The 23,766-nt window shown below is 37.8% G+C and overlaps 1 protein-coding gene across 1 annotated transcript in view; it reads left to right on the top strand.

Annotated features, from left to right (window-relative positions):
* Cfap54 (cilia and flagella associated protein 54) overlaps positions 1 to 22,675 on the top strand; it is a 258,505-nt gene extending 235,830 nt beyond the window's left edge. Inside the window, 2 exon segments of the mRNA XM_048340566.1 lie at positions 21,870 to 21,957; positions 22,586 to 22,675. Coding sequence (XP_048196523.1) covers positions 21,870 to 21,957; positions 22,586 to 22,675 — 178 coding nt within the window.
* The last annotated feature ends 1,091 nt before the right edge of the window (positions 22,676 to 23,766 follow it).

The following is a 23,766-nucleotide window of genomic DNA, read 5'->3' as shown; positions in this document are numbered from 1 at the left end:
TGAAACTGGGATGGCCCTTCAGAGTTGTATTGCATTATGGTAGGGAATCAGCTTTTTTACATCTCCATATCAACCAGTACTTAGATGTATCATCACCCCAAGAAGAGTTATAAACTTTAGCTGAAAGCAGTTGCTAGGGAGACTTAAGAGCTGAGGGCTATGAGCCAAAACATTTCTAGAGCTAGGGGAAAAAAACTTTTTTTCAGTCTTCAAGAGGTGCTCTGTGGCTCAATGTGGGCGTCATGAGAGGCATGACTGTTTAATCCAGTGGTTAACTGTAGAACCGTGTGAGCCAATCTAAGAGAAATTTAAAGTAATAATTTAACTCTTATGCTGCATTTCCAGATGCTTCTCTTCTGGGTCATGGTGTAACAAACCTAATACATTATTAGCATCACTGATATTAGCCACTCTTATTTGTTCACTCCTAGGAACATTTTCCCCTCTAGAGTATGAGAGGGAGAATTTGAGATTAAAGAAGAGCAGGAAGAAGATTGAGAACCTGTATCTCCCCTGAAGTAATATCTTTCTACAAACTTTAATATGAAAAAATTCAATAATTTCACTTCAATTAGAAATTCCCCATGGATACCTTACATTTTCCACAAAATTTCCAAAAGCTGAAGTTGGAAAAGTGTGGGTGTCCATGAACCTGCTAAGTCCTTTATATATATTTGAAGCCTTATAAATTTATTTGAAGTTCTGCAGATCTTATTTTTAAAATATTGTACACTTTGGGAAAGCATGTATCCTCTGATTTCCCAATGCACATTCAGGTTCTCTTCATATTTGTGACATTTATGCATTTGGCTAAGAGATAAGTCTAGCATTTTTACTGGATTTAGCACTTAAAATACTGGACTTCATGATTTTGATTATAGAGGCTATTACATTTTAATAGTTGACAAGATCTTTAATTTATAAATTACTTTAACCATTTTTGGTGATTTCCTAGTTCTAGTAGAAAAATAATTTAAAAATGGAAATTTAAGACAGGCTCCAATGGCTCATACCTATAATCCTAGCTACTCAGGAGACTGAAACTTGGAGTATGGTGGTTCAAAGCAAGCCCAGAAGAAAAGTTTGTGTGACTCTATCTCCAAGTAACTAGCAAAAATCCAGTTGGAGGCATGGGCTAAGTGACAGAGTGCCAACCATCAACAACCAAGCCAAGTGAGGTTGAGACTCTAAGTTCAAGCCCTGCCCAGAACTTAGGAGGAAAAGATGGAAATTTAAAACCCTGTATTCATAATTTGGCAAAATTATAAAAGCCTAGGAATAAATTTGACAACTATAGTTCAGGATATAAGTAAAGATAAAGATACAGCTGTGGTAGAACAGTATCATTCATGAATAAACTTTCCTCCTTCCCTCTGAATTGAAAAGCCAGTTAATAGTAAGTTAATGAAGTCTATCATTACTCTAATTCACAATTTATGGAAGGTTTTAAGCCAGTGAAATATAGGAAGAATTTTAAAATGGCACAGGTGTGTGAGAAAGGGAGAAATTAAGCTGTCATTATTCACAGACATAGAAAACCCGAAATAGTTTTCAGATAAACTCCTAGGATATATAAGTACATTTAACAATGTTGCTGTATATAATTATAATGTAAATGTAAATTTTATTTCTATATAACAGAATTGACAATTAAAAATGAACATTTTAAGACTGTCATTTATAATAGTATCATAAAATTTATATGGATATATAAAGGACTTAGAATGGCTAGGATCACTTAGGAAAAAAACAAGGCTGATAAACTTACTAACTTTCAAAGTCTTATTGGAAAGTGACAACTATACAGAATTATAAAGAGAATCGAATATAGATCAATTCACAGCCTGCAAACATATGAATAGAGTGTGGAAAGGGACCCCGACCTATGCAGTCTCATGATTTATGACCAAAGTGGCTTCTTCAGTACAGTTGGCAAGGAACAATCTTTCCAATAAATGAGTCTAGGTCATTTGAGTATCTCTATATGGAAAAGTGACACTTCTCAACCCTTAACTTATAGAGTGTTCAAAAAAGATTCTAAATTGATGTAGAGGTAAGTGTGGTAGATAAACTCATAAATCTTCTACAGAAATTCATAAAGGACTATATTTATGACTTTGTTAGTACAAAGTTTTCATAAATAAGACTCACTTTAAAAAGTACCCAAAATAAAAGACTGTAAATTGTATTGTATTTAAGACATCATTAAATATGTGAAATGGAAAGCTATGGAGTAGAAGCATATACACACATACACACAGATATAGATACATATAGGTAGAAGTTTATATATGCACATATGTACCTATATACACACATACACATACATAAGTACATATATATATATGTGTGTATAGTGTTTTGTATATATGTATATAGTGTGTATATATATATATATGCTTTCATGCCTTTCTATTTCACACACTTAGTGATGTCGTAAATACAATTCAATTTACATTATTTTATTTGGAGTACTTTTTAAAGTGAGTTATTTTGAAAGCTTTGTGTATATATACAATATATAGGCATATATAGTACACACAGGTATACACACACACTCCAGATAGATAGATAGATGATAGATAGATAGATAGATAGATAGATAGATATGTATATATACCTAGCAAAAGACTAGTTTTTAAAATACAGCCACTTTGCCTACATATATCAGTAAACATGGGACAAACACATGAATTTCATCAAACAGACCTATACCATAAGTATAAAATTATTAGTTACCAAAGCAGTGAATTAAAACATAAAGAGATATCTGAACACAAAACACATCAGACTCATCAAAATCTTAAGCTGAAATGTATCCAAATTTGTGAGGATTTGGAACAAATGAAGTTCTTGTACATGGCTGAGAGGGGATGTAAATTAGAAAACCAATTGGTCTTCAGGCATGGCTTAAATGGAGAGTGCTTGCCTAGCAAGGGCAAGGCCCTGAATTCAATTCCCTAGTACTGTTCCTGCCCTCTGAAGAAAGAAAAAACATTGAGAGAATTGGCTTAGAGATAAGTAGTATTACCTAATGGCCCAGTACACCTCATTTTTGTGTATATGTTTTATTTCCTAATATGGGTAAAAGTTACATGAATATATTTTTTAAACTATCAAGTTTTATATGTGTGATTTCTTAACTCTTTATTTGTTATAACTCAGTCAGAAATTTACCTTCCAACAATAAGAAAAGATAGAACTTTGTGTTTTAGCATGATACAGATAAATGGAATCTGAAGTACTTGGCGTGTCTACCAAAGGGAGGGTATCTAGATGCCCCGGGTATCTAGAAAGGTGGGGGGAACAGTTTAGAGTAATTTGTTTTCTTCTGAGGACAAACACAAGTTAGTAGTGTCTGTGTGACAACTGTTCTATTTTATCCTTGTGGTGTGAAGGTTCTACTTGTGACCTCCATAAATAAACTCAACAATTAATCTTCACCCTTTGACAAATGGTCACTTGCTTCTAGAGTTTCATTGACAAGGTTCAGAAGTCCAAATGCTCTATATTTTTCTAGTATATAAATTATGTCATGAAGGTGATGCTAATGTTAAATAAAATTAACTTAGATTAAAGAAGCTATTCCTACCTGTACTATGAGAAGGAATCCATAACAAGAGATACTTCATACTAATTCTATTTTTTGTGCATTATGTTGAAAGTCATGTGCTACAGTGATTTAAATTGGGCATTCAATGTTTCATCACTATAAAATAGATACATGTTCAATGCCATTAAATAGTGATGAGATACAAACAAAATATGGTAGTCACATAGACCTTAGTAACAAATTAATAAAGCAGTATTAGATCATCAAATTTTTTAAATAAAAAATGGCAATGAAATAGCAGAATAACAATAATCAAGGTTTATAACAATCCATAATGTGCAACTTGGGTTTAGAGGAAGCCCTCACATATTTCTAGCTGAAATGTTCATTGCCACAATGTGTTGGGAAAGTAAATTCTGGCAATAAATTGTTAAAATGTAAAAGATAAACACCTTTTGACTAAAAAACAACTTCCTGACTTAATACAGAAGCTAAGAGCTCTTGTACTCAAGCATGTACACAAGGTGAAAAAGGTCTCTGAAGAATAAGTGACTAAATCAGGAGGTACTCTGACCATGAACTATTATGGATCCATCAAGGGATGTGTGTTGGGGTGAACTACCAAATCCCTTTGAGCAATTTACATACACTAAAAAAGATGGCAGGCAAGTAAAACAGGCACTGTTGGGAAATGGTACCTGCAAGAGTGGTGAGAGACAATGGATAGAAAATAGAAAATCAAAATCTGTTGAAATTCTTATAGAATAGGGATGAGAGTTTGATGGAGAGAGTGAATTTGGTGGTGTGTGTTGCAAAAATGGATAGAAATGTCACAGTGAAACTCCTTTGTACAGATGTATGTTATAAAAAATGTTTTTTTTAAGTTGCATCAACACCGTGCAATTAGTCAAATAAAGACTAGCCACAGAGACCAAAAGGGACCCCTACTTCATTGTTAGTGGGAAAGTAAACTTGTTCAGCCACTCTGGAAAGCAGTATGGAGATTCTTCAGAAGGCTAACCATAGAGCTCCCCTATGACCCAGAAGCCCTACTTTTGGGCATCTACCCAAAAGATTCCAAATAAGAACACAATAAAGCCACCAGCACAACAATGTTCATCATAGCACAATTTACCATTACTAAAATATAGAACCAACCCAGATGCCCCTCAGTAGATCAGGAAAATGTGGTACATATACACAATGGAATTTTATGCCTCTATCAGAAAGAATGACATTGCCCCATTCGTAAGGAAATGGAAGGACTTGGAAACAATTATACTAAGTGAAGTGAGCCAGACCCAAAGAAACATGGACTCTATGGTCTGTCTCCCTCATAGGGAATAAGTAGCACAGGTTTAGGCTAGTCACAGCAGAGGATCACAAGAGGCCAATAGCTATGCCCTTATGAACACATAAGATGATGCTAAGTGAAATGAACTCCATGTTATGGAAACGACTGTTATATCACTGTTGTAATTACTTTCAACATGCCATGTGAAACCATAGCTTCTATTGTTGATGATCCTCTTGTATCCCCTTCCTGTGGTTGTACCCACACTATCACTGTATGTCATCTGAGTACCCTGGATACTGTATATACTGATATTAGAACTAGGGAAGTGAAAGAGAATATCAAAATCGAGAGACAAAAGATAAAAATACAAATGACTCCAAAAGCAATACTTGTAAAACCATTTGGTGTAAACCAACTGGGGGAAGAGGGAGAGGGGGAGGGGGGAGAGGGGAATAAGGGAGGAGGTAACAAATAGTACAAGAAATGTACCCATGGCCTTACGTATGAAACTGTAGGGCTGGGAATATGCCCTAGTGGCAAGAGTTCTTGACTCCTATACATGAGGTCCTGGGTTCGATTCCTCAGCACCACATATATAGAAAACAGCCAGAAGTGTTGCTGAGGCTCAAGTGGCAGAGTGCTTGCCTTGAGCAAAAAAAGAAGCCAGGGACAGTGCTCAGGCCCTGAGTTCAAGCTCCAGGACTGGGAAAAAAACAACAGCAAACGTTATTCATAAAAATACACAGCATTGGGGCTGGGGATATGGCCTAGTGGCAAGAGTGCTTGCCTTGAATACATGAGGCCCTGGGTTCAATTCCCCAGCACCGCATATACAGAAAATGGCCAGAAGTGGTGCTGTGGCTCAAGTGGCAGAGCAAAAAGTGCTAGAGCAAAAAGAAGCCAGGGACAGTGCTCAGGCCCTGAGTCCAAGGCCCAGAACTGGAAAAAACAACAAAAAAGCAACAACTGCAACCCCTCTGTACACCACTTTGACAATAAATAATTATTATTTAAAAAATAATAACAATAACCCCCCCAACAAAAGACTAGCCACAGAAAAAAAGATAATGATATTAATCATAATGTATAGTCATTGTTTGATAGGTACTACTCTGTTTTATTTGAATAGACTCATTCAGTCCTTGTAAGGACAACATGATACAGAAACTATTATCATTTCTGCTTTATGGATGACGCAGTTAAGGTGTAAACAGCTTAGTTGTTCTGCCCTTCAAAGAGCTGTCCTGTTGTGAGATCTGAATTTGAATCTGCCTGTATTACTCTAGAATGCTTGCGTACTCAATGCTGTTATTCTACCTTCCTGAGTTAATTAAGGAGATATTTCTCTTCCATGTTAATTGAATATGTAAATACTGGATACTATTCTATTTACAAAAGAGAAACAAGAGCTATGTGCAAGAATCCTTCCAAGCTGAAAGCATGGATTATGTTTGGGTTAAGCAAAGAAGGGAGATGTTACTAATTTTTTATTTACTTGCCATTGTATTGTTTGAAGTTCCAGAAAGCACTTCCATGTGTTATTTGTTTGGTTATTTAATTTAAGGAAGTGGAGAAAAAGTTACCAAAACCCAGCTTCCATGTCAGTTCATTATGATTTCTTGGGAATGAAATGAATGGATGGTTCATTTATCCAATAGATAAGAAGTTAATAAAAGCTATCTTGTAATTTTCAGACCCAAAAGGAATGAATTTACTGTGGTCATTTTACATGGCATCTGCTCATTCATTATTAAAAGTATCTGGATCAGCATGAAGTGGGTCCCCAGGAAACATTCTTTTCTGTTGATCATTTTGTTCCATCTCTGTGGCCTTTCCTCCAATTAAGTAACCAATGTTAAGATCACAAAAGCAGTCCTTATTTTCAAAAATTTAGCCTGCTCAGGATAAATTTGGATGTGCCAACCAACGCTTGGCCCTTGGTCATAACAACTCAGGATCTTTTTCAGTTACAGAAATTTCGACACATTATTTACTGATGCCTTTCCTATGACTGTGGGCAGACTCAAAATGAAGGTGACACAGACCAAAATATCACCTGGCCATTCTGTAAAGAAAAGCAATATTTTTAAACAGAGCCAAATGTCCCATGCTTAGAAGCATGTATGCAGATTGCATAGATAGTCTATATATTAGAGGTATTAATATTTTATAGGACATCAAATAGCATATGGGACATTTTAGCAGTATAGTATTATCAAGCTTTGTTCCTTGCTTTAGGCACAAAAGGTAACTGTATCTAATATAAAACGGTCTTATGATCTAGTGGCTACACCTCAAATCCTAGCTACTTAGGAGGCTGAGATTGGAGAATCAAGGTTCAAAGCCAGCCCAATCAGACAAGTTCTCAGGAATCTTTTCTTCAGTTAACCAGCAAAAAGCTGAAAGTGGATAGCTCAAGTGGTAGGACACCAGCCATGAGTGAAAGAGCTGAGCGAGAACACAGGGCCCTGAGTTCAAGCCTTAGTACTGGCACACACTGGCACACAAAAAGATTTTATGCAGGTTTTTTATATTTTGAGAATTTTACATCAGTCAGCAGTTTGAGACAAAACGTTTCACAAATGCTTATGTGCTTTTCCCCTCCAGGTCCCATTTGATGTCTCCCTGCCTGCTATATTCAATCTTGAGAGACTTTTTGATCTTGCTACTGGTTGTACTGTAACAGGAGGAAGCCTTTTCAACTGGATAGTATCACTTATTTCATAAATATCTTTATTTCATTTGCATGGTAACCTTGTAGGAGATTTAATTGTTGCTTTCCTAGTTTCAAATGTTTCTGGAACTCCTCCTAACCATCAAAATAAAATTCTTTTCTCACACAAGCTAAAGTTCCTTAAAAACTATAGTCTCAAGAGGTATTTTAAATGGTGTTTGAATCAATGACCATGTTATTACTTATTAAAACATTTCACAGAGCTGTAAACAGAAAACATGGTGCCCAGTGCTGTCCTTCCAAATCTGTGCTAGTTTATATAGGATTGCCTTTAGATGTGTCTGTGTGGCAATACTGAATTAAACTAGGGGTACTCTGTTGAGGGTAGTGTTCTCTTTAGATGACATGTGACAATGTTTGGGGACATTGTGATTGTTGTAATGGTGGGGACAGCACTAGTAGCATCTGGTGAGAGGCCATAGGTACCATTAAATGTCTACACTGCACAAGATAAACCCTCCGGCAAACAGCGGTGTGCAGCACAAAACATCAACAATGTCGTGTTGACAATCCCTGGAGCAAACTTCAGCATGTGTAAGTGCAACTCTGGAAGTTGCCTATTCAGCTTGTCACAAATTAGGACTTCCATATTTTATACATCTGAGAGACACCATCGTGCAGAATTTTTGTTGAACTGACCTAGAAATTATATGGAGCTGGGTGTGCTAGCTCTGTTCCTGTCAAGAACTGACTTAAATTCTTAAACCTTTATTTAATTTCATCTATGACTTGAGTGAATTGGTATAGTAAGGTACTTCACATGAGGCCTGGTGTAGTAGGAGAGATCTAAGTCCTCAGTGGACGAGGGTCAAACACTTCTGACTGTCCTCGAACACCTCTAACAACCATGCTGGCCTGTGAATTTTTAAAAAATAAAGCAGATGTGTTTTCTAACCATTATTCTTAGATTATAAACTTCCTATTGATATTTTTAAAGCCTTTATTTTTCATAAGCAATAGTAATGGAAGACGCTGGCATTTAGTCTCACTTGATAATATAAGGGGAAAAAAGAGAAACCGTATGTTGGAATCCAATATTGTAAATGTAGACATCACAAAATCCAAAAATCTGGGAACAAGTGAACTAGAGTTGTCCTTAGTACCACACAGGAAATAAGTCTTTAGCAAGACATTTAAGGATAAGCATCATTTTGGTGGTTGAAACTTTGCTATAAAAATGTCTAGTAAGGCCACATATGATAGCTCACACTTATAATGCCAACTACTCAGAAGGAAGAGATCAGGAGAATCAAGGTTTATGACAACCCAAGTACAAAGTTATTGAGACCCACCTTCTCATCAAGCAAGTGAGAATGGTAGCATGTTTCTGTGATCCCCATTACACAGAGGAAGCAAGAAAGGGTTCAAATGGTAAAATGCTTGCTTCACAAGTATGAGTTTTTTGAGTTCAGATGCCAGTATTGAAAGAAAATTTCTAAAATCACAGCCAGACCTGATAGCGTACACCTGTAATTCTAACACTTGGGATGCTGAGGCAACATTATTATGAGTTTGAGACCCACCTGAGCTACATATTAAAACCTTTTCTCAAAAACATTTTTTGTTGTTAAACTGAAGCAAGAACACTATGGGAGAGCATAGGTATAAAAATGAAAATGCATAGGGTGTACGTTCAAAGCACTTTCCTACTATGTAACTACAGTCTTAACAGTCTGGATAGAAAATGAGATTTGGTCTAAGGAGGAACTACAATGAAGATTTGGGCTGAATCAACATGATGGGATATAGTAAAAGGTGATGAAGGAGAGCAGAGACAAGTTCTGTCCTGGTAGACAACCAATAAATAGGGAAGTAAATGCAGTGAACAGAATGAACAATGGCCTGGTCTTCGGGAAGACAAGCATACAAACGATGATGGAAAAGAAAGAAATGAAAGGTAAGAAGACTTACAAAAAAACCCATGTCATAAAGTGAGACAAAAGAAGTCTTGGGGTAAAGAAGTCTTATCTGATGACTATAACCCTTATATGAAATTTGGTTCAAACACAAATTCCACTTGAATAGTGATGGCCCTTGTATAGTGAAACTTTCCAGGGCCTCTTTGCCTAGGAGTAAATTCACAAATGTCTGTGCTAAGATAGAGCATGCGTGGAAAGGCTTGTATTTCCAAAGAGAGGAAGTTTAACTTATTGACACTAAGATTGGCTTTGTATACACACTTACCACAACTCTGGAAGTATGACATGACTGAAAACCAATGCCATATGCTTTAGCCTAATGATACCAATAGTTTCCCAAGAGTGTATATGTCCACCTTGTCAGGGTCTTTAGCCCGCCATGCTCCCCCGACCCGCAGGAGAGACAGGGAAGGCATGCCCCAACTGGATGAGCCAAGAAAGGAGAAGAGTCAACAGGCCGCCCGCACCCAGCCCTCCCTCACCGGAGGACAATCAGATGGCCTGGGAGTCAAGTCAAAGCAAGATCTCATTTGTTGGGGAAGTATGTGCCATTAATATAAGGCACAGGAGCCAATCAGGTCTAAGATCGGCAGGAAGGGGAGGGATGAGCTGTCCATCAAGGGCGGAAGAGCCAGGGCGTCACAGCCCACAGAACCGCCTCCGGGTTATCACCAAAGACACTTGTAACAGCTGCGCGTTGTTAGGCGCCGCCATCTTAGCCACACGTGGCCCCAAGACTGAGAAACAGGCGGGGCCAGCTAGTTGACTTCCAGGTGTGGCCCACACACCTTCCATTTTTTCCTCTGTTAACTCCTGTTAAGTTTTTGCTAATTGCATGGCATTTATTTTCTTATTTTGAACATCAGTAACTATGAAGTATTGTTTTATAGAACAATGTTTTATTACAATGCCGGGCACAGAATAGATAGTATTTGTGGAAGAAATAGATGGAGGAATGAATGTGACCCAGGCTCTATGGTCCATGAAAAAAGGCAAAGATATCACCAAGTCCTCCACCATCATTACCACTGTCATTATTGTCTATCCTTTCTGGGCCTTCTACTGTTGTACAGTATGGTATGAATCATTACATGATAGGCATTATCGCCTTGTGTCCTCATAAGAATTATGACTACAGTGCCCACTATTACTGACCTCAGGTTGCAAGTGTGAGAGCACTGGTCATAAAACAGACATGTCACTTGCTCAGTGAACACAGAGGCAGAGCCAGAATTTGAATCCTGACTGGGGAATCAGTGTTCTTCATCACTAAGCCTGCTTCTCCTGCCCTTGTAACATCTACAATGCTGATTTTTTAAGTGAAGGAAAAAAATTAAAAAGTACCTACATCTCAATCTAAGACTACAGTACCTATCATCTGTCCTTGAAATCAGTTTTCTAAATGGCTTGCAGACCTGAACATAAAACCCAAGAAGGCATGATGATGATGATGATTGGCAGTGTTGCATACCTATACTAGTATACGTGTTTCTTCTGAGGACAGTAGGTTCCTTCCAATTATTGCAGATCTATTTTAGTACGTGTGTGTGTGTGTGTGTGTGTGTGTGTGTGTGTGTGCATGCATGCATGCATACATGTATGTAGTCCTGAGGTTTGGACTCAAGGCCCACATGCTATCCCTGAGCTTCTTTTGCTCAGGATAGCACTCTACCCCTTGAGCCACAGCTCCACTTCCAGATTTTTGTGGTTAATTGGAGATGAGTCTCATGGATTTCCCTGCCTGTGCTTGAATAGTGATTCTCAGATCTCCGCCTCCTGAATAGCTAGGATTACAAGCATGATCTGAAAGTGCCCAGCTTTGCCGTACATTTTTAAAACCTTTTCCTCCATTTGTGATTCTTTACAGATGCTGCTATTCTTGGTGGTGTTTTGCCTGAGAAAAACACTAAGTCTGCCCCACACCTGCAGTCACAATGTCCACATTTTAAACCATGGTTCTAGAAAGTCCCCTTCTTTTCTACAATAGAAGCAATGGTTAAAGCTGGAACTTTCTGTGCAAGGCACGGTGGAAATGATGAACTAGGCTGCAGGAAAAGCAAAAAGAAAACTCAAAATCTACCAGGATGAGTGATGTGTTTATTTCCAGAAATGCCTATTCAGGTTATTTTTTAAGAACAAATTAAAGATCTGCAGCTGCTGTTTGTTTGTTTGCAGAATACAGTATCTGCAAATGCTTTATTGCAGATGCCAGTGGTATTTCTGTTTGTATTCATTATAACAGACAATGACAGGAGGGAAACAAGGAGCCAAAGGGGGGCAAAAGGGGAGGAAAGCAGAGAATGAGAAGGAAGAAGAGCCACTGACCCCATCTAAGTGATAGGTAATGAAACCCATCTGTTTCCCAGATAACGCATTTTATTCATCTCCAAGAGATTGCTACAGAAGTTGACCATCTGCCAGCTACTCAGAGGCTTAAATGCAGTGGTTTTGGTTCATTTCATGTGGGTGGGGGCATTTCACACATGCCTCAGCCCAGGTCACTTGATCTCCTTCACTCAAGTGGAGCTGGGAAAGAATACTTCTCTGGAGAGCAGTAGAAAGTTGGTTTGTGCCTCTGGTTTACCTTGCTCTTCCTTCCACCTTCCCTCCCTCCCTTCCTTCTTTCCTTCCTTCCTTATTTTCTTCCTTCCAGACAACATCATACAACACCCCCCCCCCATTCCAGTTCAAATGACTGGGCAGGAGGGTATTAGGCTCCCTGCACTCCTAGAGCTCTTCAGGGTGCCTTGCTCACTTGGCTTCTAATGGTCCCCTTTGCCACACACGCAGTCTTCTGTGGGACTTTCATACAACTGTCTTCTAACTTTAGCTCGAGGCCGTCGTAGTGTGTGAGCCTGCCCCATGTTCTTTGGGTTTATTTCAGTTGGAGACTTGCTGTCTCATGTTTCTAAACTGTATTTTGGGATTAATAGCCACTAGAGCCTGAAAATTTAAGTCAAATATGCATAATGCCAAAGATATTCTCACAGATATACAAATGTATACAATTTACATACAATATATAAAATTATGTCATTTATATTCATATATTAATTTTATAATCAATATTGTGTATATGGGGCATAGATGCAAACATGTCCCCAACTGTGGGTTGGGGAGAAAACAGAGGATCCAGATAGCTACTGTGTAGCTATTCTTTGCCTCATTATTATTATTTTTTTTTCAGATTTGCAATGCTGGTGGTATAGGGGACCAGGAGGCGTGGCCCACCGACACAGTGCCTGCGTAGCAAGCACCAGGCCCTGAGTTCCAAGCCCAGTATTTGTATTATACTGCTCAAAAGAAGCTACTACTCTTGTGCCCAAGGATACCTGGGAAAAAATAGTCTCATAGCAAAAAAAAAAAAAAAAAAAAGACAGACAGAAAACCTGCTAAATAACCCTCAGATATAGAATGAATATTATACAGAGTTATGAAAGAATAAACAATAGACTACTACACCACATTCACAAGTAAACTAGAAATGTATCAATCTGGATTCACTTCAAAAACAGATTGAGCAAGAGAAAAAAATGTATTGCCAAAGGATATATACATAGGAAGACAGCATTTACATAAAGTAAAGATAGGCGAAATGACATAGTATTTCTGGATTAATGCATTTATACTAAAATTTTCATGTACATTACTTTTACAAAGGAATTGTATTTCCATCCATGCCTATAACATACATGGAGCACAATTGTGGACCAAATTCTGGCTGTGGCCAAGTTGTAAGTGAAGATGTTCTTTCTTAAGCCAGATTATTTATGTTGGCCTCTACTTTATTTGCATGCATGCTATGTGTCACAAATTAAAAACAACACTTCACTTACCTACTTATCTTCTTGGCCAGCAATCCCCATACAATTATCGGCTCATTTATCAATAAACAACACTTAAATGAGTGCAATGGCTCTTGTCTCATATGGTTACAACTGAGTGGGTTCCATTAACTTTGGAAACTAATGTTATACTACACATCCCCAATTTTAGAAAACTCAATCTGTGACATTATTGGTTTTTCATATAAGATAGGGAAGCCATAATAAATGTTTGATTAAATTGAGGCATATTCCCTCTGTAATGCCTATCAATTGTAAGTTACTTCATTGTACTTTAAATTATTTGATGTTCCAGACTTAGATATTTGCAGAAATTTTTACATGACTACTTGCAATGGAAAATGAGCTTCATGTGTAAAACCCATCTACCACCCACAATTCTAATGTTTTAAATGTATATTAACAGATTTCTCTTCACTAAAACTCATTTCTATTTTTTCTTTCCACTTCAGTTGAGCCTCATGAATTGCAACTTTTGACACTAAAATTTCCATGGCAACTGATAGTTTTGACATTAAAAAAGGCATGGTTAAGAACAAAGCTTTACTGACAGCAGTTTTCTTCTTAATTAAATTCATTAGTTAAAAAACTGGGTTAAGAGGCATAGAAATTTTATTACAAGTACATTTTCAACTGGAACTTTGGTGACAAGACTTAATTGCATGTGAATTGTGTTTGATATTTGATAAAATGCATACATTTTATGTTTAACACCTAAGAATGGAAAAGATCTAAAGCCAGATCTGCCCCCAAACAACCTTGAACCTTCCTTCTGAACAGTCTACAATGTGAAAACTCAGTAGCTAGTTCCCTAACTTTCCTAATTTAATGCTTTCCCCCAAGACTCAAAGGAATTATTTGACTGATTTCTCATCATTATCAAAGCAATTTGGAACAAATGCGAGAATTTGTAAAATATTGAAAGGTGCGAAGTAGAAAATACAAATTAGCCATACATCTTCCACTGTGAAGTAACCAATACTAACATTTAGACATGCATCCTATAGCCTATTTAATTTTCCCCAACAATCAGGAAATGCAAACAAAGTCCAAACAATTATCAGACTCAACATTTGAGGCAACTGATTTCTCTACAAGGTACATTAATGGGCCTTTTTTGTGCTAATTGGCTGGGAAAATGCTCAAATGGGGATCATTTAGACCTGTAGTTTGCATGGAATGTATTAGAATTATCAAGACATAATTATGTCCAAAAGAATTGTCCAGAGTTCTTTCTTGTAATAAAATATATGGTAATGATCCATAGAAAGAAAAAAATTAAATCTTCATTTTGTCCTTTGGAGACTGGTCATTTAATCTCTCTTTTATAGAAACATTATTGCTCCCTGACAAACAGCTCATTCAGTCAAACACATATTTGTCCATTTGATGGATTTTTTTCATTTGATAGATTTTATTCATTCCTCTGGGCTTTTGCTTCCTGATGAAAACATTCTTTCTGCCTCTCATTATTTAAAAAGTATTCATCAAATGTCCATGGTGTGCCAATGACTGTGCCCACAGGGATTGTCACTTAGGCATTCCTTTCAAGAGCTTGAGTCTGATCACCTATTCCCACTCTGGGTTCGTACCCAACAGAAAGAGAATCACTATGCTGAGAAGCCATCTTCACTCCATTTTTCGCAATAGCCAAGACATGGGAACAAATGTCCAACCACTAAAGAATAAAAAGATGTGATTTATAGCCACAATGGAGTACTATTCAGCCTTTATATGGATGAAGTTAGATGACATTATGTTAAGTGATATAAGCCAGGCACAGAGAAACAAATACCACATAGCTTCACATATACATGAATCTAAAAACATGACATATCAGAGGCATGGAGAATAGTGCTTACCAGTAGTGTGGGAATAAAGTAGTTGAGGGGTGTCATTGAAGCATATAAATGTGTAGTTTGACAACAACTATTTCGTCTGTATTCAATGCTATTAATGGATACCTATAAAAATAAAAAGTAATTTATCACATCTGTGACACAAATTGGTGAATATAATTCATCACAGTGTACTTTTGAAGATTGCCAGGAGTGGATTTTAAGTTCTCACCACAAAAAGTAAATAATCAGATAATGTGTTAATTAGCTTGGGTTAGCCATTCCATGCTATATTTGTTTTTCAAAACTATATGTCATACATCATAAATACACATAGTTTTTTAACTTAAAAATGTTTTAAAGTTTTCATCTAATGACCCAGCCCTTTATTACAGAGGCAGCCCTAGCATTTCCGTATCCCAGAGCCCGCCTTTAGCACTTCCTCCCAGATACCTAATGTATGCCTCTCACAGCCATTCTGTTCACACATCTTATCTCCATGTTGAGAACAGGAAGCAAAGTTGGCAGATGTCTAGGAAATAATTATGTTAATCTTCCCTTTGTATACTCAGCTTTTTCATTGCATTTAGAGTGGTCATTTCTTTTTTTTTTTCTTTTTTTTTTGGCCAGTCCTGGGCCTTGGACTCAGGGTCTGAGCACTGTCCCTGGCTTCCTTTTTGCTCAAGGCTAGCACTCTGCCACCTGAGCCACAGCGCCACTTCTGGCCATTTTCTGTATATCTGGTGCTGGGGAATCGAACCCAGGGCTTCATGTATACGAGGCGAGCACTCTTGCCACTAGGCCATATCCCCAGCTAGAGTGGTCATTTCTTTACTCCACAATGGTTGTATAGTTTTTAATTGGTCCTTTTTTTTTTTTTTCTGTTTTCCTATCTTTTGAGGACCTTTTGGAACTCAGGATGTCACACAAGAGCTCTATCGCTTGAACCAAACCTCCAGCCCATTTTATATTTAAGTTTACTTTTCAGAGAAGATCTTGTACTTTTTGTCCAGGACAGCCTCAGCCCACAACTCTCTTACCTATCTTCCCATATAGCTGAGATTACAAGTGGGAGCCACCCAATGTTTCATTTTATGTACATTAAAAAGTGATTTCTAAGATTCTTAAATATCAAGGCTATGTCAAGGATAACCTCTTTTTTGTTATTTTGTGGGCTTTTTTATGTTATTACTGGCTTTTCCATTTTTATTTACCATTCTTAGTTTTTGAACTGTGGTAGTTGAATCAGGATACTTCAGGACATTCAGACTTGCTCCGAAAAGGAAGGAAGGTGCTTAGAAACATGTTTCCATGTGAAGATAAGATTAATAAAGGTAGAAGAGAAAAATTTAGGAAAAGAAAACAAGTGAAGATAAAAAAAGAAAATGAGCTGGATCTGTGAGTTGAATCTTCTTTAAAGTTGCCATTCATGCTTTGCATTCACTCAGAGTGGGTGCAGCTTTGGCTTTTGCCTGCTCCTGAGTAGTGCGGTGTGGGAAAGAGAACTCGCAACATACTACAAGATCAATCATGTTGCAAGGGATGAACAATGTACTCAAAAAGGTTTTCCTGCTCGAGAATTTGCTATTTTAATTTTGTGAAATAATATCCACTCTTGATTAATTAGTTTAAAATAGGAATGAATGCTGCAAAGGAGCAATGAAGTTTTTTGGGTTTTTTTAAAAATCGATTTAAGGGTTTCGTTTTTATGTGAGGAAAACACTTCAATGCAGCTTTTTCCTTCGAACCAATTTCACTGGTTAAAAATACTTCTCAAATATATTTAGGGTGGATGGAGCAACATGCCAAATGACTGTTTTTCAAGACTTCAAAGGCTCATGCTTTGAACTGCTCAAAGTAAGCTGGCTGATCAATCTTGACACTGACTTCAGAGTGAACACAGTATACAACTAAGTGCTACAGCAGCCTGGGTAACCACAGCCGCAGAGTTCTGCCTGAGGTGCCATAAGTCAAATTCTAAAGTAGAGCAAAGAGTAATGGCTCTGCAGGAGCACAAAGTAAATGGAAATACTATCTTAGGTGTATGTTCTCTGGATGTCTGGTAGGGAGAAAATAACACTTGAACTCATTTGGGAATGTGATTTTTATAGTATACAAGATTCATAAATAAAAGGTATCATAGAGGTTCTTCAGGTCATTCTTTGCTACTGTTTTAAAACCTTTGTAAATGATCTGTCTCAGAAAACAGCCAACCTATACTTATCAGTGTAGTGCGGCTGAGATGGAGTTATCATGTTGGATGATCTGAGCTGGAGTCCTAGGTTCTCTACCCACGTGAGCTTGCTTTAACTTCTCTGCAGTTCAGGTTTCTCATCTGTAAGTTTGTGACAGAAAAAGCCCTCACAGAACCTTGCAAATGTTATATGCCTAATAGCAGCTACAATTATGTTTCTGTATTATTGCATTCATTTTTCAGGGAAGCTAAATTCTGCCTAGAAAAGAGCCAAAGGTTTTGTTTTGCTTTGTTTTCTTTAGTAATGATGAGAGTTCACTTTGGGTATTAACAGGGTAAATTTTATAGAGCTACCATCTACCAATAACAATTCTGAACTCTAGAACAACAACAACAGAAAAGAACCAGGACAATTAATTATAAAGTCATAATTAAAACAAGTGTTGGAAACTTTTATGGAATTACTGAAAATAGAATCTAGAGGAAATCTGATCCTTGAAATATGGAAAAAAAAAACGAGGTGAGATGTACCCTGAACAGCTTTTTCCCTAAGGACAGGCCTTTTCCTCCTGCACAGTACAGTTGTGTTGTTTGATGACAGGAATGTGTTCTGAGTGCTTTGTTAAGCATTTTCATCATTGCCTAAACATCATCAAAATATACTTAGTATACACCTAGTACGTGTAATTGTATAGTACCAGGATTATCCCTAAATAGAGACTGTCACTTATCCTACAAAGAGAAGAGTTCGTTTGCCTTGAAATGGAAGAATAAGAGAGTAAAGATAGAAGGAAAGAGTGGACAGTCATAGGAAGTCATGAAATTATATAGTAGCTCAAATGACTTCTTTTGATAACTCTTCAAACCTGCAGTAAAATGACCAAACTTACAAAAATGATAGTTCTAAAATTTTGTGTGTGGGGGTAAGCCAATAATGAGGTAGAGTGGGTGAAATCAAGATGAATTATAACAGTATTTATAGGGTAATGTTAATGGCAATAATATCTGAGAATTTGTACAAAATGATGAAAATAATTTTGGATATTCATAGGCTATGAAATAGAGGATCTCAGTCAAGTTTGGGTGTATTGAAGGTGAAAATGAGAGATTACTGTATACATTTGTATCTTTTTAAAAAATTGATTTATTTATTGTCAAAGTGATGTACAGAAGGGTTACAGTTTCATACGTAAGGCAGTGAGTATATTTCTTATCAAACTTGTTACCACCTCCCTCATTTTTCTCCTACCTTCCCCCCTCCCCAACTCTCTCCCTCTCACCCCCCGAGTTGTACAGTTGGCTTACAGCATATAATTTTGTAAGAACTGTTGTTGCATTGGTTCACCTTTTACCCTTTGTCTCTCTATTTTGATCTTCCCCTTTCCTTCCCTAGTTCCAATAAACATAATACAATACCCAGGGTACCAAAAGCAGTTACAGTGACATCAGGGGTAAAATCATGGGGAAGAAAGGCAAAAGAAAATGGCATAATTTCACATGGTATGTTGAACATAACAACAATGGCCAAGAGATACATGAAGAAATACTCAACATCACTGATCATAAAAGAAATACAAATCAAAACTGCTGTTTGAGATTCCACCTCATCCCAATAAGAATGTCCATAACTGTACCCCTTTTTTACAACACCTTGTCAACAAAATTTAATTAATTAAAAAAAGAAGTCCATTATCAAGAAAACTAGTAACAACAGATGCTGGAGGGGGTGTGGCCAAAAGGGAACCCTATTACACTGTTGGTGGGAATGTAAACTGGTTCAGCCACTCCGGAACACAGTATGGAGATTCCTCAGAAGGCTGAACATAGAACTGCCTATGACCCAGCAGCCCTACTTTTGGGCATCTACCCAAAAGATTACAAGCAAGACCACACTAAAGCTATGTTCATTGCAGCACAATTTGCCATTTGGATCTTAAAACTGTATTAGTTGAGAATCTTCTGGGGTTGAAGGAATGGCCTAGGTAGCAGAGGCCCTGCCTACCAAGTACAAGGTCCTGGGTTCAAACCCTGGTGCTGCTCCCCACCTTTTTAATAAAAATTGCATGAGAAAACATCTGCCTCCAACTGAGTCAATAAAAGGAATTAATTCAGTGTAGGTAGCTAACAGGCCCAGGGGTGGGATAAACTTCTGGTTTAATTCAAGCAAAGGTTTGCAATCATCTGAACCATGACCTATTTCTCAGGAGATATCTCAACGGTTTTTTCCTCCAGGTTCCCTCTTCAGGCTAGCTTTTCTCCTCACAGCCACAATGGGTCAGTTTTAGGACTCAGATTTCACATGACATCTAGGGTCAGAAACTATATACTGTAAAAGGACAAATAGGAAATGTTTGGAGCTTTGCATCTTTTCAACCAATCAACTCTTCCAGTGTAGCATCAGGGCATCTGCCAGGAACAGGTGAGTGAAAGGCCTGGCTGTTGTGTTCCACTGGAACTTACCAGTTTATCATACAAGTTTTGTATGCCATGAAGCATTACTTTTTGAAATTTCCCCACCAGTCATCATGTAAAAATTCAAAGCCTTTCTTAGACTGAGCAAAAGCAGGTCCACTACTTGCTTGGTTTGCTCTGCTCCCCACACCCCCACCATACTTTGTTGTCTCCTGACTTAAGAAATTGGCCAGTTTTAAGAAGAAATAAAAGAAACTTACCTCTTTTGTTTCTGATGAATATTTATTTTCTCTACATTTACCAATATGAGTTCTATGCCAAAATCCTTGCATTTTTTTTTTATCTCCAACTCAAACTGCTTTCATGTGTCCAGACTTCTGTGGCCATTTTCCTACTCAATATTTCCATTTACAAGTTAATTGGCATTTTAAATTTACCTTGATCAAAACCTTTCAGGAGCTCTATTTTCTTAAAAATGGGCACCATTCTAATTAGTAGCAGGCAGAGAAGCATGGTGGCATTTGCATGGGTGTAGTCTCAACACCACAGAATGATGTGTTGTGAAATGAAGTATTCTGATTGCTCTTTTCACCTCCTCTAGGAATGAATGAAGCTCAGAAAGCAAGAAGTGTGTTTCCAGACTGAGGAGTTTTCCAGTAGCATCTCTCAACTTTAAAAGTAAATAGCACAACAGCTGTGTACACATGATCATATAAGACAAGGATAAGTAAAAGCAACTCTAAGAGAAGGACACAAAAGGAGTCTATTGTTGTTGTTACGTTTAATGTTCTAGGTGAATTTCCTTTGGCGTACCCTACGTGGTTACTGTATATGATTTTGGTACACTGGATATTGTATATACGCCTGCCTGATCTAGGGAAGGGAAAGAAAAACGAGGGTGTAAGATATCACAAGAAATGTGCTCACTGCCTTATTATGTAACTGTACCCCCTTTGTACAACACTTTGCCAATAAAATTTAATTAATAAAAAAAAAAGAAACGGGGGGGCTGGGGATATGGCCTAGTGGCAAGAGTGCTTGCCTCCTATACATGAAGCCCTGGGTTCAATTCCCCAGCACCACATATACAGAAAACGGCCAGAAGGGGCGCTGTGGCTCAAGTGGCAGAGTGCTGGCCTTGAGCAAAAAGAAGCCAGGGACAGTGCTCAGGCCCTGAGTCCAAAGCACAGGACTGGCAAAAAAAAAAAAAAAAAAGAAACGAAAAAAAAAATGGGAGCAGGAGCAGTAAAAAATAAATAAATAAAATGTAAATGTGGCGAGAAGAAGTGGTTATGATTCTGTGTCTTGGTTAACACAGACCGTTTTCAGGTCAGGTTTGCCCCATCTAATTGCAAAATGTATCCAAATTCTCTAGATATTCCTTTGAGGTATAGCTGCTATTCAACTGGCCTCCTGAAATTTCAGAGGTGTTTTAGCACCCATTAAGGCTGTTTGCTTTCTCCCGTTACAGACAGATTTCTGCATCTCCTCAGATTGCTTTAAGGGTGTCCAACAGATCCACTGTCAAGTTATCTTGGCTTCCTCATTCTCTCTCTTGTGTTTTCAAAAGGATTGCATTTTCAAGTAAAAACTGCATCCTGATTTTAAGAAAAGGACTGTGTATGATATTTACTCCTCTGTTTGTGCCATGCACATTGTTTGTGAGAAGTGCTACAATGCAAAGTTCCAAAGACCTAAAGATCTATGCACTGCAGCCCAACCTGGAAGAATATAAAGGGCAACAGAAATGTAAATTCACAGGACCTCAGGGTAGATGTTAGAATGAAGCCTGAGCAAAATGGTTTGGGAGGAGAGCAAAACAGCAAGGGTTCATGGAGAAAGTGATGAATTAGGAAAATTTTAACAACCAAACAGGGAAAATAAAGTGAGAAAAATCCACAGGAGAATCCCCATTTCCAAAATATTGTTAGTTGAGTCACAAGACAAATACTTCTAGAAAGACGTATCGGGAAGATGCATGGCTAGATGAAATGCCTAATGAGACTATAAATGAGGAGAATTGCTTCTTATGGTGTATGAGGAGATAATTTTTATCAGATAATGAAATTGTTTTCAGTCTTCGGAATGAAAATGAATCCCTTGCTAATGCAGAGCGTGCTAATAAAGGGAGCGAGGGAGAAAGTCGGAATTACACTTGGCTTGTGGTAGGCAGAAACCAACCTAAATAGTCTAGGGGAAAAAAAGAAAGATAATGAAGTAATCAAAATAATTGCTTAATAGGGAATGTGAAAGATCTGCAGTGTTAAATTATAAACGTACATTTTCAAGAAAAATGAGGTGACCTTAGGAACAGATTAGAAACTCAAACTCATGCCGAGTAGAAGCAATGCTTTTCATTAGCAAAGCTGAAGATTAATTAAATCTGGGGAAGCTCTTTGAATTCCACAAGTGCCAGTTACAGTAGCATACAATACAACTGGTATATTGGCATCCTAATTAATGATTAAAATAGAGCTCTTTATTAAATGTGCTCCAGCACAGATCACGTGACAGATGTGAAATGAAGAAGACAAAAATGCCTTACTTAAAATCAAAGTTGACTTTATAAACAACTGCTTTCAAAAGTGTGGGGGGGGGCGTGTAAGAGAGAGAGCACTTATATAGTGAGGAAATACCTATTGTTCTATCTCCCCTTTGATGTTGCCTAGAGACCCATCCCAAGTGCAATGGAGGTGTGTTACCCCTCACCACCCTCTCTAGTGAACAGTGAAGACAGATGGAGAAAAGTGGCTTTGATTTTTTTTGTTATTATCTTTGAATCTTTTGTTTCAGCTGAATGAGGTCAGAGATCTGTTGCAAAGAAAGGAGAGTGATACTGAAACAACAAATCCTGTGACATTTCTTGGTGGTGTTCAAGAATGATGATGCTTTTGAGAAAATGACCCTGTGTTGACTGGGCATGGTGCATGTAAGGTAGATGGAAGCCTCCTGCAGACTGCTGTATGGGATGTCGTACAGGACCGCTCATGTTTTGGAGAGATCATAGAAAGGGAAAAGTGGAAGGAAGAGCCTGGAAGGGGAAAATGTGAGAAGTGGGAGGCAGGCATGGAGGCCTTTCATGGGAGACAGAATAAATGAGGAAGTCAAGTAAAGGTTGCTGGGGCCCATCTGGGGTGAGTCATGGAGAAGCTGGGGGAAGAAAGCTGATGCATAAACTGATTCAAAGTCATAGGAGCTCAAAGTCAAAGGTGCTATCAACACACCAAACCACATTGAAGCTCCAGAATCAACCTTCAAGATCTAACCAGAGAGCAGGTGCTTGGAAAGATGCTGTTTCTGGAGGCAATTAAAGCCACTTTTGCTCTTCCGTGATGGCTTGACTCACCTCCTAGTACGTACTGAATCTCCTATTCCATGCTGATCTTTTGTTTTCACATGGCTGTCACAATGCATGTGATAGCCTTTCCCAAGTTGAATTTGGTTTATGCTGTGGAAACTTTAGACAATAGAAACTTTGCTCTCAATTACATTGAAAACATATCCATGAATTCTGATGAACAGATGCATTGTACTACCTTGCCAGGGAATGACTTCAAATGGTTCTAGGAGGAAAATTCTTACAGCCAACAGAAAGAACCACTTATGTAATTTAAAATTGTGTTTTATTAATGCAATAAAAAGCTACACTTTGATGGCTAGAATGGAAATTTGCACAGCAACTTCATTTGTTTAGATATTTCATTTTTTCTTTTTATTCCTCTATCTGTCAAATCCTCCACGAGGCATGGTTTGCTTAAGATCTGTTTTTTACTTTTACTGTTCCCTGTGGTGAAGCTCTGCTGAATCTCCTCCTCAATTCATGGAGATGTCACTCCTCTTGATTGTTTTCCAGGCACTTTCAGTATGTGAAGCATGTACATGATTCATTTGGGGAGCTCAGATTCCCTTCCAAGTATTTGGAGGGCCAATCCAGTCTAATTAAGAAGTTCACCTTCTCATCCAATTCAAAGACC

The sequence above is a fragment of the Perognathus longimembris genome, chromosome 1 (genome assembly GCF_023159225.1).
Source record: "Perognathus longimembris pacificus isolate PPM17 chromosome 1, ASM2315922v1, whole genome shotgun sequence".
In the NCBI taxonomy this organism is placed as follows: Eukaryota; Metazoa; Chordata; class Mammalia; order Rodentia; family Heteromyidae; genus Perognathus; species Perognathus longimembris.
Note: the sequence above shows the minus strand (reverse complement) of the source record. Positions and strands in the feature narration are given on the sequence as shown.